This window comes from Varroa destructor, unplaced genomic scaffold, assembly GCF_002443255.2.
Source record: "Varroa destructor unplaced genomic scaffold, Vdes_3.0 BEIS01000003.1, whole genome shotgun sequence".
NCBI classification, from domain to species: domain Eukaryota; kingdom Metazoa; phylum Arthropoda; class Arachnida; order Mesostigmata; family Varroidae; genus Varroa; species Varroa destructor.
Window position 1 is genome coordinate 4,727,158 of NW_019211456.1, and position 15,623 is coordinate 4,742,780.

At 39.8% G+C, this 15,623-nt stretch overlaps 2 protein-coding genes across 5 annotated transcripts in view; one reads left to right on the forward strand and one right to left on the reverse strand.

Annotated features, from left to right (window-relative positions):
- Window positions 1-1,939: 1,939 nt before the first annotated feature.
- LOC111248370 (NEDD8 ultimate buster 1-like) lies at window positions 1,940-12,095 on the forward strand. Of its 2 annotated transcripts, XM_022800581.2 has the most exons (14): window positions 1,940-2,070; window positions 3,249-3,404; window positions 3,692-3,772; window positions 3,938-4,120; window positions 5,344-5,517; window positions 5,936-6,060; window positions 6,235-6,424; window positions 7,330-7,452; window positions 7,716-7,925; window positions 8,240-8,340; window positions 8,610-8,693; window positions 10,003-10,126; window positions 10,506-10,594; window positions 10,912-12,095. In XM_022800581.2, the coding sequence occupies exons 1-14, from the start codon at window positions 2,062-2,064 to the stop codon at window positions 11,030-11,032; spliced, it is 1,770 nt and encodes a 589-aa protein (XP_022656316.1). In that variant the 5' UTR covers window positions 1,940-2,061; the 3' UTR covers window positions 11,033-12,095. The 2 variants fall into 2 exon arrangements, with proteins under 2 accessions (XP_022656316.1, XP_086839200.1); XM_086983074.1 differs by lacking the exons at window positions 5,936-6,060; window positions 6,235-6,424.
- Window positions 12,096-12,719: 624 nt separating this feature from the next.
- Window positions 12,720-15,623, reverse strand: part of LOC111248369 (uncharacterized) — a 38,212-nt gene continuing 35,308 nt past the window's right edge. For all 3 annotated transcript variants that reach the window (XM_022800578.2, XM_022800577.2, XM_022800579.2), the window contains 3 exons: window positions 15,383-15,603; window positions 14,705-15,199; window positions 12,720-14,380 (listed from right to left, as the gene is read on the reverse strand). In XM_022800578.2, coding sequence (XP_022656313.1) covers window positions 13,891-14,380; window positions 14,705-15,199; window positions 15,383-15,603 — 1,206 coding nt within the window. In that variant the 3' untranslated portion in view covers window positions 12,720-13,890. The remainder of the gene's footprint in view (window positions 14,381-14,704; window positions 15,200-15,382; window positions 15,604-15,623) is intronic.

The following is a 15,623-nucleotide window of genomic DNA, read 5'->3' on the forward strand; positions in this document are numbered from 1 at the left end:
CCGGACAAATATTGTACTGGAACAGTTTTACAGGCGATGGAGGCAGTGTGACGAATTTGTGCGTCTGCTGCTGCGCCTGCATCCAGGCTTATACTATATCGAAGGGAGGTGGTCGCCGCACAAGCGAACCAGTAGCCGCTGCTTGAACTACGCAAAAGTGGAGGGGACACCTTGCTGCCCCCCGAAATTACTGCTGATGCTAATGCCCCATGTGTCCGTATATATTACTCCTATGGGTCTGTACGTGTTTGCGTCACGATAATGTTTATGTATTGTCGGCGTCACGTATTCGTGACACTGGAAGTAGATGAGTTCTCCTGGGGCGCTGCTTTTGGCCATTATTACTGTAATATCAGACCCGGAAATCGTTTCTTGGGCCTGACGATACCTTGGTCAAATCGTTAACAGACAACCGGTCTAGCGACTGCTACTAAGTTTAATCATTATTCACTCAGGGGCGCCGATGCTGTATTTACTATTACTGATAAATGAAAGGAGACCGTTTTCGAACTGACTGAGCTGTCGTCCTTTACGCCGGCAGAGGTAAATGAAGGTGGAGACAGACGACAGGAGAACTGTGCAGAGTTTGCTGGATATAATCGTTCTTCTATCCCGTTAGCTACTTACTGCTGGGGGGGGCGGGGTGCACGAATAAACACTGATAATACCGTAACATGTTGTTATTTATAGTTTGTGCCTCGTGTTTATTGCCGGACACTGTGGTATTTGCTTTGGCTGCCATTGTTGTTGTTGGTGTCTATCAGCGTTATGATGATGATGATGATGTGTACAATTTCACATTGCAGGAGCCGTTGATGTCAATCATGTTTAGGTAAACTCTAGCTCTAGACATCACTTCAAGGTCTCAACAAACGTTAGTATATCGAGCACAAATTATCACTTGTGTCGTTTTATATACTGCTGTGTGAATCGCTCTGTACCTTTAGATATGGATTATATTATAAAGTTGAGCAGCGGTCGTTAGGAAGATAGCGGGAGTACCGATTGTATGTTCTAGTGCTTACCACTTAAAACAACCGGCGGCTAGATCCCAATAGAAGGTTAGCGTACTTATTATTATCATACATAAAACACTCATTACTTAAGCTGAATACTAAGTTGTGAAAAAATCAAAATTGAAAAATATCAATTATTATAAAACAACATCTGCTCTTTTAATTCAGCCTATCTAATCTTAAAAACATAGTCACTATATTATAGACTATTCTATATGTGGTAAATGTTAATGACTCATTGTACTCTGTGTGATTATTATATTCGTTAGCATCATTGTATAACATAAGCGCTGAGCTGAAATTTCAATACTATCTACAAAAAAAAAGGCACTTTTACACGCACTCTGTGCTGCTATGCATAAGATCAGTGTATTTCAGTTTTCTCGTCCTGTTCTAGCTTGACCCCGTGGCCGTTACAGCGTAGCTTATTCTATAGTCTTCAAATCACCTCCATCTATAGTATAGAACCGTATAAGAACTTTATCGTTCTGCCAGGCTTATTTTCGTCTTCACCCGCCTGCTTCTGTGATTTTGTCAACACTTTTTTTCCAATAAAGACACTTCAGCATATTGACAATGTTACTTGCTAGTTAGTGTAAGTAGTTGTTTGCTAGCAATGTCCGTTATGTACGTACCTGACACTGGATGATGTTATGTTTTTCATTTAATTTCTTTGTATCTGATTTGTAAATCAGACCAAAATGAGAACGTTTCGTCTTTAACACTACATTGCTTGTTTGATTGTTTCTTCTGTTTTTGCTTAGGGTTGATCTCCCTACATATACGTATGCTCTCTTCCTCAATTTCTAGTCTATAAATTAGTCGTACATGAAATTTAGTCCCATTTCATTTGACATCACGCTGGCTGCTCTGGCTTTATTGGGCTTTGCCCGCCAGATCGCCTTTCGAGCAGACAATCTCCTTCTCTCTCTATTTATATTGCTAGTGATTCGCCTACTTCAAACATTAGATACAACTCCGGTGGCTGATGTACGACGGATTGCAGTGAGGAAGTAAATGCGAGCTTTGTTTTAAACCCTTCCAGATGCGTTTTGTAAGTTGCAACTTTTTTTTTTTATCAGAATTCAATGTGGAGCTCACCTTGAAACCCTGAATAGGTATGATACAGAATTTAGACAGTTCACGTTTAATAAAAATATTGTTCCAATATTTGTGAATGCTAGTATCGAATGGATTTAGCCCAGTCATTTTGGGCTTGTTGCTCACATTGTCGTTTGCATTACAGAAGCAACTGGGTTTGTAAAAAAAAAGTTGCCAGTGCGTTATCTAGTCTCATTCCACCAGCATCCACGCATTGGTTCTTATTTCATCAGAATTAGCAAAAAACTAGATCAGATGGCTATTTTCTGGCTTATGCAGGCTGAACGTTTGTGCTTCTTACATTTATGTTTGCTACCTTCTTCAGATATAATACTCAGTACGAAGAATTGTGACCACTCTTCAACTAACCTCATTCAACAATCTCATAAACATCATTCAACAATCTTCAACGCATTGAGTTACTGTCGTTATTGTCGCCGAAGAATGTCTATTTCATAACGAAATAGCTTAAAGGGCTATTGCAAAATCTCAATTAACCAAGTTTACAAATAAAATATATACGAATTGTCCATGTTAACAACTGACGTCATTCATGTATGATGGCTTTGTATGAAAAATTATTCGCATAATTGCAGAACGTTTTTTTTTATATAGTGAGTTATGTGCTCGATCGATTTTAAAAAGCCTAGACATTTCAGGGAGCAGAACCCTAAATCCGGACAGTTCTACTAAATGGCACTTGTCATGCCCAGGTGCTATTTTACAAAATCATAACTTACACTGGGACAGAACTTGAATGTTCCTTTTTTTATATTAACATCTCACAATTACACATAGACACCCCCGCAATGTTCCAAAGGTATTCCTTGTAAGTGAGCCATAAAAGTTTTATATTATTCGTTTAGAAGCGTAGCCTCCTGGAAATGAATGTTTCATTAGTTATATTCATGTTTGTTTACAAAAGTGCGTCTAAATTTACTTCTAACCAGCAATGTTGACAGTATGTACAAATGTGTGGGAGAAATTGGATTTGAGTTCTGGGGTAGTTGAGCAAATATACACTTGTTTTAGAATATAGGATTAATTACTCTATAGTATTTATGTATTTGTGTAATAAACGTAATAATACTCACATACTAGTATTACCTTTTGCGTCGAAATAAATTTTAGGAGCAAGAGTCAGACCCTCGGGTCAGTCAAATCGCGAAGTATTTACGTAACCAAAACATCTCATTGTGGGAAGAGCCGTTTTGGCATAATGGCGAGACAAACATTGCTCAGGAACTCGTCGATTCTATCGCCACAGCGTGCCATTTACCTGCCGAGGTAAGATGAGGACGACCAGTTTCAATGGAATAGGTAATTTGTGTATTTTCTTTAAGGACAATGCGAACAGATGTCAAACCACCGTGAAATAGTTTCTTTTCAATACAAAATGTACACCTTTCGTAATGACGCGACTTTTCTTATGACATACTAGGTGAAGGTTTCGTGCATTTATATCTTAACGTGAACGTTACTAGTACACAACCGTATTAATGAGATGCCAAATACGTTCCATAATCATAATAATCGTTTGCTTTTTCTTAATCTAGTTGTTATTTTTTTTTCAGGTGATTTTGCCTATATTAGTGCAGCTGCAGCAGCACGCGCTTGAACGGCTTGAAGATAGAAAATTATACAGCGAGCAGAAGGTTATTTTTATTGATACGAATTGGCATATGAAAATATCAGTGCAAAGATGGACAATATTATTTTCGAAAAATTCTATGTGATTTTCACGTTTAGTTTTATAATGCATTCGATATATAAATATTACAGCCTATATCTTAATATTGCCTATTCATATTGTATTTAAGTTGTTAACTATTCGTGTAAAAATTGGACGGGTCGAACATGCGGTGCGTATGCCGGAAACGCAGTCTAGCTCGAAGCTTTTCGATGAAGTAGCAGACCTGGCTGATACCGAAGCTTCTAGGGTACGATTAGTTCATCAGGGCAAAATGCTACCCAATGATTCTACGCCCCTATGTATGCACAATGTGAGTAACAACGCAAAAAGCTAGCTAGTATTCGCGTAGGACATAATCTTATGCATGTATATAGTCAACTAGAAATCTCCAGGACACAAAAAAAAACCATCTAGAAAGTGCCTATTCCTCGAAGGCCACAGCGCTGTGGAAATTTACCGAAGACTGGTGAAAATATTGAGCCAGGCGGTCTTATGGAAAAATCCGGTAGGTCGACGATGCAGACGTTTCAAGAATGGACGTTGGAGCGGTGAAGATCAGTGAAAAGGTGACCAGATATCGAGACCCGAAGGACATTGCCGTAATTGAAAAGGCTTTTTACGAAAGCAGAGGTTGGAGTCCTAGGATTCTGTCAGACAAAACTGGCATTTCATTTGTAACGTGCTACAAAATTATAACCCAAATATCGAAAAACATGTAAACTGAGTAAGAAGTGGGCCCACCGTGAAGTGACTTCAGGCCAGTTACAAATACGTGTGGTATATTCCACGGTAAATTCGCGGAAGCTTAATCGGCGAAAGCCGCTTAGAACATATAAAGACTGTGTGGTCGCCATAGATAAGGGCACTACCGCTAGCTGAAGAAGGGCCAGGCGAAGGAATGGCGCCGCTCTGAAAAAAAATCGAGGTGGCTAACGTTGACTAGGTTCGCGTATAAAGTGATTATAGTACATGCAGTGAACATCAGGAGCGTCCGCTACTATGAGTGTGGGAATTTAAAGCACGCAGTTTGCTTGATTGATGGCAATGCCAGACGCGTTCTCATATCTCGGTCACTTCCCGAACTGAGCAAAGAGGTATCTAACATTGATTTTAACCTGCTTGTTCTAGCGATGTGTGTGTTTTGCATGTCCTAATAGGTACAATTGGTGGCCAAACATATCAGATTATTAATTTACTTCGAGACGCCATAGATAGAAATTACGCATGAGAATGTGAATATTAAGTAAACGACTGCCCAGAAGCTACAAAAACATTGGGACGGATGTGTGAAAAATAAAAGAAAATATCTCTAAGACATACTCAAATCATCATTCTATCTCAAATAGCTCAAGGTTGTACCACTCCAAGGTCCGTCGAATTCGCTTATAACAAGCTAATATAGTATCTCTGTCGGTATATATTGATAATATGCGCCGCTAACATAGGCTGTCACAGTTTTAGTAAGTGCATACAGCCAAATTTTAGAGGTTCGTAAAAGATAAAAACAATTGCCGACACGGACTGTACGTCTAGGTTAAACAAAATGCGAAGATGACAGCATTAGTGGTGAGCACGGACGTGGAGGCTAATTTAGCTGAAGAGATCACCCTGAACCGTCGGAAGAAAGATGTCGAAGGAACGCGGAAGACTGCGACAATGGCGGCCGCTATAGGCCGATGTGAGATTACAAATCAATTCGGTGTAAAGGTAACTCTTGAAAACCATCTCATTTTTAGCTTAGAATATTCATTACTCCTAGTTCTACTTTACGCACGTATCCATGAAATATTTTTCAGTATTCTGTTCTTCGAGACCTGTTTAATATAATAATTCAGGCTCAAAGAAAGGATGATGTGAATACAAGTAAAGGCCTAAGATGTGGCTAATGAGAGCAGACCTCTTTTTGTTTGGCTATCGTCGGTACAGCTCTGTTACAAAAGTTTTGTTTGTCACAGCCACTGTGACTACAGAGGATGCTCGTTTGTGTTTCACGCGCTACATCAGAAAAGTATCTCTAAAGATACTTTTCTGATGTCAAACAAGTCTTGTGCCTAGAGTGAAAGTGCGGAGAAGATGAATGAATAATCTGCATATGCTGCTTTGATTGACTATACCTTTTGCTAAGATCAACGTTCCGGAAGTCATTCGGATGGAACTGACCGCCGGGTTAGCACTCGCAAATAAAGCAAGAAATGCTATCAACAAAAACAAGCCCCATGACGCCCTTGCTTTTCTACTCGAAGCCGAGACGTAAGTTACTCATTTCGGCAGCTTCTCTTAGTTGTCAAAGTGCATTTTCCTTTAATTGAGATAAGAGATATAGAAAATCTTTTTCTATTTTAAGTGGTAGACTTACGAGTAAAGAACAACATGGCGTATCCAGTACAAACGATTTATCTTGCTCACTGGTTTTACATTTCCTAGGCTACTGAACGCTGTTCAGGAGCACGCGCCAGATTTGCTCTCGAGCTCGGGTAATATTGCACAACTTCAATTAGACGTCGTATGGTGCTTTCTCGAGATCGGATCCTTGGCTCATCTTGAAGATGCCGAGAAGAGGCTACGCCTGGCTGAAACCGGCTTAAACGATGTTTATGGCGCCAACCTAGAAAAGGTGCTGCCATTTTTAGATAAATAAGTAAATGCCAATGTTTCAAAAAAGTTTTCCTAATATTGGCTTTTCATCTCTGAACTGTGTTTCATAAATTAATTGCGAGGAATAAAGCTCGAAGTCGTTTTTTATGTAGTCATTCAATAAGTAACTCCATGTAGTTATATGAACGTCGTAGTTTTATGCCCAGTGCTGCCGTTATACGTTGTTTTGGACTTACAGTAACATCCTAGGTCCATTTTCCTTTCCACAAAATACGGGAAGTCGAATTCGGGTTTAAAACATTTCTGTGCTAGTTGTACAGGTTTCGAGAGATTTAATGACTTGGTAATTTTCGGGAGTTGGCGAGATAATCGTGGGGCAAGTAAACCTGAACGATGGACTTCAGAAACGTTATTAGAGTATTACTTTGGCAACCTATCACTAGAAAACGAGGCTGCTGAAGAAAAGGGAAAGGCATTTCAGGTCCAAAAATAATTGAAGCAGTCAAATTTTTGTGGTAATGGCCAATATCAATCGTTACATATGATTTGTAAAGTTTAGAAATAATTGAATGGAAATAACAGAAAAGTCATTTTTTTTATTAATTAATTTATTTAGTTTGTGTCAAAGTCGTTGTAGAAAGTGCAGAAAACTTTCGCTAGGAATTTAAGATGGGAAAAGATAAAAAAAAGGGTTCGACGTTAAAGATAGATTACCACATTCCACCCTTTCGTTATTATTCTTTGTACGTTTTTCGGCTTCAGACTTGTACAGACGTATCCGCAGCCTACTCATTTTAGCGATTTGAAATGCTGGGATGTGCTCTCTATAACATATTTAATATTAAATTGGTACGGTAAAAGCGTGCGTAGGGTTCTTTTTGTTTGCTTGTGAAGCTGATTTGCGAATAGTACCTGCGTTTTCAGGTACTGAGCGTCAAGGGTAGCGCAACAAATGAATTAACGCAGCTAACACGACTTCAGCTTCTCAAAGGGGTGGCCGCTTTCTATAAGGCCAACTACGGAGAGGCAAAATGCTTTTTCGAAAAGGTAGATATTGTTACAAGTACTATTAGGTAAAAAACTTCGCTGTTCAGATTTTTTAGGCTGTACCGTACTGTGTGTTCACGACTTTTTCGGCCAGACCTTTAAATCCTAAATGTCACCGTCCGTCAAGGAAATTGCCTATGTGAAGTTAACGCGAGTAATGTGTTCCCAACTAGCAACTGATTTTCCTACCCTAATCAGGCAGTAATGTATGATAATTGCAGCTTTTTTAATAAAGTGGCTCATATCATTCGTTTCCTCTGAAGGCCAACGGGTACTTGAAAAGACTGCACGTGGATGAAGATCTCATATCGCAGTTAATTAATCTGGGCTACACGACACAGGAGGCGCGACTCGCTCTCCGACAGGCAAACAATAACATTGAGTTAGCTATGAATCTGCTATTAAACAAGCAAGAACAACGTGATAAGGAGCAGCGGCGATGGGAAGATGAGCAAACAAACAAACATCTACAGGTAATTCATATTAATATGCTCGACCTTTCTTAGTTTGACTCATTATGATGCTTTCTACCTCAATTTTTTAATGGCTATCGCATTGTCTTCTCTTCAAGCTATTATTATGGTATCAAAATTAAGTGGGCTATTCGGCTAAAACAATAATAATGGTAAAAGTTCAATTTAGTAGCTAATTAAGTGCTCTTTAATATAGCATTACACCTCCAAAGCTAACTTAAAGATATATCTGTTCTGTGTATAGATTGCAAAAAACTGGTAAAGCTGACTTAACTTTTCTATATGTCGTTATTCTATTGGCTAAATTTGGTCAGGGCGTCAACCGCGTACTATACGACAGGCTATTGTCTGATCTTGGAGTAACTGCGTATGTGGCTAGAAAGGCTTTACTTGAAACTGGAAACGATTATAGAAGGTACCTTCTTTAACAATAAAACATGACGAACTTGCAACGATCGAATATGTCATCTTAAACATGGCTATGGCCAGTGTAATATGCTATGTACATATGTACAAATTGTTTTCGAGTATCTTCTTAGTATTCCATAATATATTTGCATGTTATTTCTCACAAAAGGCCAATGCCAAAATCAGAAAAGGAGAAGGAGAGTACTCCGAAGAATAACTGGCCATATTCATCAACATCCCTGTAGTAACCCTGTTACCTTTGGTTTCTCCATACAGAGCAGAAGCGCTGGCCATCGAACTGGAAAATGATCGACAAGCAAAAAAAAGGCGGCGTGAGGAAACAGCCGAAGAGCAGGAGAGGTACAGTTAAAAAGCTTAGGCGTTTCGCTAATTGTACTTAATTACAGAGGTGCTACTGGGTGAACGAGGCAGTATAAACTTGTACGATTTCTATATGCCAGGCATCAAATACAAGGAAAGGAAGGCTATTCCTAACAGAATTTTCGATGATGCTCTAAAAAAAAAATAGAAAAAGCGAGACAATAAACGAATTCGTGCTTATGATTCTTCTACACCTGAAGAATGCCTTCAGAACGGCGAACTGGGATCTCATCACGAAAACAGCTAAAAGAAAAGGGAGTTCTCCGTACCTACGGATATTAATCTTTCTTTTCTTTTTGCTACCCCCTACCCTCGGAATTCGGCTACCCCCACTCGGTGAAATTCGGTTTACGACGAGTACATTAACATTAATTGACCTTAACGCCGATGATTTGGTCTTGCTGGTCACTTCTTAAAAGGAGTACGTTTTTTAGGAAAAACAAGATTTACACTAGCCGAGATAAAGACTTGTATGGGAGATCGTTTGCTCGATGTTGCATCAGGGACGAAGAAGGTAATTCATTTAAAAAACAAAGGAGAGTCAAGGAATGGAACTCTGGTTGAGTGAAACGCTAATCAAAATTAAGGGAAATTCAGATCCCGGGGTGATTTTCGATACCCGAGTCGATTTCCGATTCAAGGAAAACATGCGCGTAGAGTATGTAGCAGGGAAAGAAGCTATGAAAAGCATTCTAAATATTGCGAGGCTAATTTACATAGTATAATGTGTAAAGTAAAATGTGTAAAAGTAAGACTCCTATTGACGACAGAAGCTGAATCTGTTACACTCTACGCTGCGCTTGACTGAGCTACAAAAGAAATAGACTCTGAAGCGGAAAGCGTTCTTTCGCCAACGCACCCCCCATGCCTTGAAGTAACAGGATTTTTTTTTCGAGCCTTGCAGAAATCCCTCAGAGAATTGTGGTTAGTGGGTGGTCGCTCTTTTCTGAGGGATCCTCAGCAACACCAAAAAATCAATGCTTTTTGAGGTCAGTGGTACCCTATACTTAAACCTGAAAGTGGACCATCCAGGGAAATGTGTCCGGGTGCGCCAGTCCGTTACCAAACTTCCCATATCTCCTAGAGCATAAAAAAGACTAAACACATAGGTCCAATTGGATTTAGATTAACAGTAGGCATTTTTTTTTTATTACATGAGCATTCTACTAGCGTGTGTAATTCAATGTATGCTCTCTAAACCTTTCTAAAATTAAATACATGAAATAGCACATTAAAGTAAAAATGTTTTTAGCAGCGTTTGATAATTTGCCCCATTGTCTACTCGTAGTTCCTTCGCCCCCGCTGCCTCTTCAAGCGGTGGTTGTTCAGTTCCTCATCCGAAACACGTCGCTGAACTTATTGCTATGGGAGAATCTGAGGAGAGCGCTAAATACATCCTGGAATTCTTTAAGGTACGTTAGAAGATGAGTCATTTCTTTATGATGACAGCGATAGGACTGAGTGTCGTTAAATCACCGTAGTGTCATAATAATAAACAATAATAAACAAAGGTGTGTTATAGAATATATTTCTAAAAATGACTCCTTTATCAAGGCCTGGTAAATATCTGTTTCGTTTTCTACACTAATCTACATGCCACAATATAACCTCTATTTGTCCTTGACTTACCACATTGTATATTGCGTACTATGGCATTATGTGAGACTGTAAAAAATGGTAGATATACTTAGCCTCGATTCACATAATACGAATTTGATACATAATAGCTCATAAATTATTGTGATAAACATCTTACCTGTTAGTAATAATCTATCGTTATGCATAATTTAGGGTGACTTGGATGCCGCACAAAATTTTTTGCTTACCGGGACAGATTCCCAAGGATCTCGATTGAACAAGCTGATCTCCGACCTAAGAAGGCAAGTATCCTGATCTGGGATAAATCAGACGTCAGTGTTAGTTTCCTAAACAGAAAAGATTCTCATGACGCTCTTTCGATGCACGCCCAAGTTCTTCTTCCATTTCGGTATTTCTTTTTTCATAATAACGTACCTAGTTATGCATTTTTTGTAAATATTCTTTGTTTGAGCAGAACTTGAATCAAGCTCAAAAATCCAACCTTCTCTTTTTCGAACAGGCTAACAATCTTGAATACTTTACACTCAGTTAAAAACGCATTAAAAGTAATTTGCTGGCATGATCTTTCTCTTGCTCTCTGGCTCTTGTATTCGTCTAGATTCGTTAGTAACGAGACAGATGACTATCTCGATTCAACACTGGAGAAAGAGACGGAGTGTTTCAACACGTTTACGCTTCGGCTAGCTGAAATCGAATCCACGTCCAAGGGCGTCCAATAATCACAGGCTAGGCGATATACTTAAGATCCTGTACATGATTTTCTTTGCTGTGCTTATTTTTGCTTTTGATAAAAAGGTCGAAGTTGTAGATGCATTTAATGCCAGAAGTGATCAGAAACGGCAACACTGAATGGTTACAATATCCACCTATCGAAAGGCCCATTAACAATCTGCAAATTTGACGAATAAACAGGTTGTAAGTGCGCGGGCGTCTTTAGCCTTAACATGTATGCTCAAATCGGGAATTTGGAACAGCTGAGAATAATGAGAACACGTAGACGACTATGACTTGGGTCAAATTAGAATTGTAGATCTTCGAGCTGTTGTTGTTGTCGTCCATAAAGAGAATGAAAAGCAAAAACGCCATAACGATAACACCGAGCAAAGCCTGTCGCGTTTTTTAATTAACACGCTTTCGTGATTCGCCATTGTCTGACGCTAGTCCATCGGGTATCATAGATAGTGAGTGCAACGCACTTCGTTGCGGGGCTTGTTTTCAGAGTTCTACCAAGAGTGGCTCTAATGCTATTTTACGATATCTAAGTTTCTAGTTCGACGATTACGTATTAATTACTTTCTGTGATGATGTCACTCATGTTGTGTGCACCTCTTACAGATGGACGCGCGTATTTCTTTAATGACTTCCGTAGATGATGGTATGCTTAATTCATAATATGTTGCGTTATATTCATGTTTCAACCGTGTATTTACGTCACACCTTATCGTATCATTATGTCTTTTCTTATTTAACTTAATTTTCGCAATGCACAGAAAGAAGTTTGCTGGAGCATGTGAATGTGTCGCTCCTGATGTGAGTTTTTTCGGTTCGGCCAAATAATGATGCATTCAACTGCAAGGGTAACTACACGGTCGGCTTTTCTGGAGCAGCAAATGTTCGCCAGAAGTCTGTTGATACTAAGTGTACGAGAGAAGTTTGCAGTGATGCCATAACACGATGATAATAGAAGATTCCTGTTATTTGTGTAGAGGTTATGTGTCAATCCAGCTGTAAGACCAATTGGAGTGGAGTGTCTAAGAACGATCTTCACTTTGCTCATAAGTATACAGTGGAGTCTTTAATGATTTTGGTAGTCACGCTTGGTGGGGGGAAATGTGTTTCTGTCTGAGCAGAAGGATAGTCGGCGATACACAAACTAAAAATGTGTATTTAATTTTTACGGGGGAGGGGGCAAAAAAATCAATTGCATTCGAATACGAATATAAGACTTTAATTTAATGACTGTTTCTGACAGTTGCTGCTTACGCTTTTATTTAGATTAAATTTATTATATATTTAAACTCCTCTCCTATTTCAAGTAAGAGAAACTCTATGTACCAAAAATGTTTTGACCACACGTGCTTTGCGATATGTATGCTAAGTGAGAATGAATCGGATAAACGTGGAGTATTATTGGCCGTTATTATAGATCCCACGTAGGTTGTTTTTTCCATGATTAGATGATTCTTGGTATTAATTTCGCTGGAATTTATCTAAGCAATGCCGTTATTGTAGGCGAGTTGGGCCCCTTTGGGCTTACCCCTTGGAATTTACCTGATTTCAGTAAATTTTTCTTAATCTTATTTTGTGGCACTAGTCGTAATCAGGCTTTTCCAGTAAGAGAGAACCACCTGTACCGTCTCCAAAAAAATTGTCACAATTGTTCATCCAGAGAAGATTACAATGAACTCGTCTCAGATCTTATTTTATTACAATATTATTACATTATTATTTTTATTTCGTCATTAGTTTATAATTTAGTTTATAAATGATATCTCTTTCCTTTATTCAATCATAGCTGTATGTAATCCTCTGATGCATATATATATATATATATATATATATATATATATATATATACAGGTTGTACGTTGTGCTGAAGATGATTGTGGATTACCGTTGAACCCATATATATATATATATATATATATATATATTGGGTTTTTTTTCGAAATCGACGACACTCGAAACATTCTTATGGCTTGTATTATAAATCTTTACATTTGAACTATGACAATGTATGGTGAAAGATACTGTCCTCTTCCTTGAATTACATTTTGGTGATCTATGCAGTCCACATACGTAGTTACGCCTTTTTGCCCATAGTCAAGCTGAGGTCTAGATCAGAGTCTAGTCCGCGCTTGGCCGCTGTCCGCTCCCATGGCTTTTTTGATGATATATCCCAGCTGCGTGAAAGGATTCACTCATTTCGCAACACTTAAACAAACACATACTTTTTCTTTGTTTACGGCACATTGTGACAGAATTCCCGTTGGCGTACGCCTCGCTGTCCCAGAAATCATTGTTTCGAAGCGTTTATTCTTCTTCCCCATCAGCATGAAGATTAGAGCACCAAAAACAACTGACTAGATCCTGGGATGCTAGAAGAGTGGCAGAACCTCAATCCGCATCTCAACGCGCTCAGAATTATTATCATCGTTTCCCGGAGATCATCCTCTATATACTCCTATTAAAGAAGTATGGCTGACTCCATGCGTGGTTGAGTGAATGCTCATTGATTCACAATGTGGTATGCCCCCAATGTTGGGGATTGACATGATGCTGAAGAAGTTTATGAAAGCAATGATGAAGATGTTCCATGATATTGGCGAGATGGCATTAACAGACGAAGGTTGACGAAAAGTGCGACGACACCTGAGTAGTATTATTATTCGCAGCGACGTAATCGTGCGAATTGAGCTCTGTAAAATAACCACCGATTCAGACCAACGTTGTTTTGTATTGGGAGTTCAGTCTGAACGTATATATGTATGGTTCGTCGTCGCAAATACGTAAATGGTTAGGTTTCTTTGTTCTGGCAGCAAAGAGGAAGCGGGGTGGGAGATCGACATGCCCTTGCTTACACCTCGCTAGACATAATGTACCTTTGCGTTCGTGGACTGCTCACAACTGAATGATTTTCTGGAGTTTTGTCATTCGCAACGTTGTTGCCACTGAGCGTTTGGGAACTTGCATCAAGATTTGTGCTGCTTTGAGAACTGAGGTTTAACGAGGGATTCGGCGTCACAGGATTGCCTGTGTAACTGAATCGGTGTTGGGGCAATCCACTAGGCACGTACGCGGTTAGGTTCTGCATTGAGGTTCTAATCTCAGTGGGATTACTGAGATCTTCCACAAATTGTTTATGCACGAGGGTACTCGGTACGGTTCCATAACTAGGCATTGACACTCCGTTATAGATAGCACTATGGGGTGAAACAACAGTGTCCTGGCTAGGCGAAGTCGTTTGAGTCGAAGCGGGACCTTTCGGTGATGTTGACGCCGGACGCGGCTGAGAGCTAAAGGTTGTGGGAAGCGGTTGAGTGGTTGGCTGACCTGGACGGAATACCCTGCAGGAGTGAAAGCAGCAAATATTCGATCAGACCCAATCCACTTAACAAATCGATAAAATGATAATGATGTAAAAGACCTAAAAGTCTGATGGATAAATGAATGCATTGAAAATAGTAAAAACCAAAGGATCCAGATATGTTACTCGAGATTCTTCTGTCTGAACATAAGCTATTTTGCGCCAAAAAAAGAGTTCCATAGATTTCCGACGTCTCTCAAAGCGAAATTCTGCAACTTAGACGACTACAGCTAGACCTTCAATGATGAATAACATCGTAAGGGAGTAGGAAACCAGAATAACGACGCGTAAGACTAAACCATACCGTTCCATATGTGTTTGGTAAGAGGGTGGACGTGGCGGCCTGCAAAAAGGTTTTTTGACGCCTGGATCATCCGAAGATATATTCATGCCGATTATTGATGGCAATGGTGTACCACTGTTTTCTAAAAGCGAAGGACTTCGGCCGGCGGTGGCCGGTTCGCGCGTGCCGAAGGATGATAACATAGGACGCCGATCCAATCGACTTAGGGTTCGTGCGGATACATCAACACTGCTTGGAGGCGGAAGACCAACTTCGTTGAGATTAGCGTTTGGCAAATGAAGGTAGCTGGACGACAAAGGTCGTGTCCGATGAAGAAGGACTGGCATTGGTTGTACAGAAGCCGGGTCGAGACTTCCAGGCCGCCGCTCTGCGTCGCCCTCTTCCTCACCAGATGATTCGCCAGAAGATTCATCGAGCTTAAGACCAAGACTAGCTCGACATTCCATTAGTTTTGACCACCGGGATTCGCCAACAATACTCGAGTTCTCCCCTTGTCTGCAAGTGAAATAATGAAAAAAAAACATTAATTTAGATCTGAAAAGCTCTTTCCATCTTTAGCATTTATTATCCGTCTACTTATCGAATTTGTGAATATCGAGAAAGATATCGTGATGTATACAACTTCAGATTAGAGTTCTGCAACAAAAATGTTTTGTTCGTCTGTATGGGCGAACGTACTGTATCGGTGCTGGGGATGAACTTCGTCCCAATGGACTTGTTCTCCGTCCTATTTTCGATTCGGCGAAAGCCTCGAGGGAATGATCAACATCTTCATTGTCATCGCCTTCTTCGTCTTCATTGCCTGGGTGATTTCCATTGGCGTCTCTTGGCATCAGGTCTAGCGATTGAAGTTGTGTAATCGTATTTCTCTCCAGTGTTCGAAGCTTTTTCTCAAGATCCTGGAAGAGATCAGGGTAAG

What these genes read in the sequence shown, in the direction of transcription:
- LOC111248370 (XM_022800581.2), top strand. An exon ending in CAAAATGCTTTTTCGAAAAG is followed by an intron (nt 7,453 to 7,715) that starts GTAGATATTGTT and finishes TTTCCTCTGAAG; the next exon opens with GCCAACGGGTACTTGAAAAG. An exon ending in AAACAAACAAACATCTACAG is followed by an intron (nt 7,926 to 8,239) that starts GTAATTCATATT and finishes AAATTTGGTCAG; the next exon opens with GGCGTCAACCGCGTACTATA.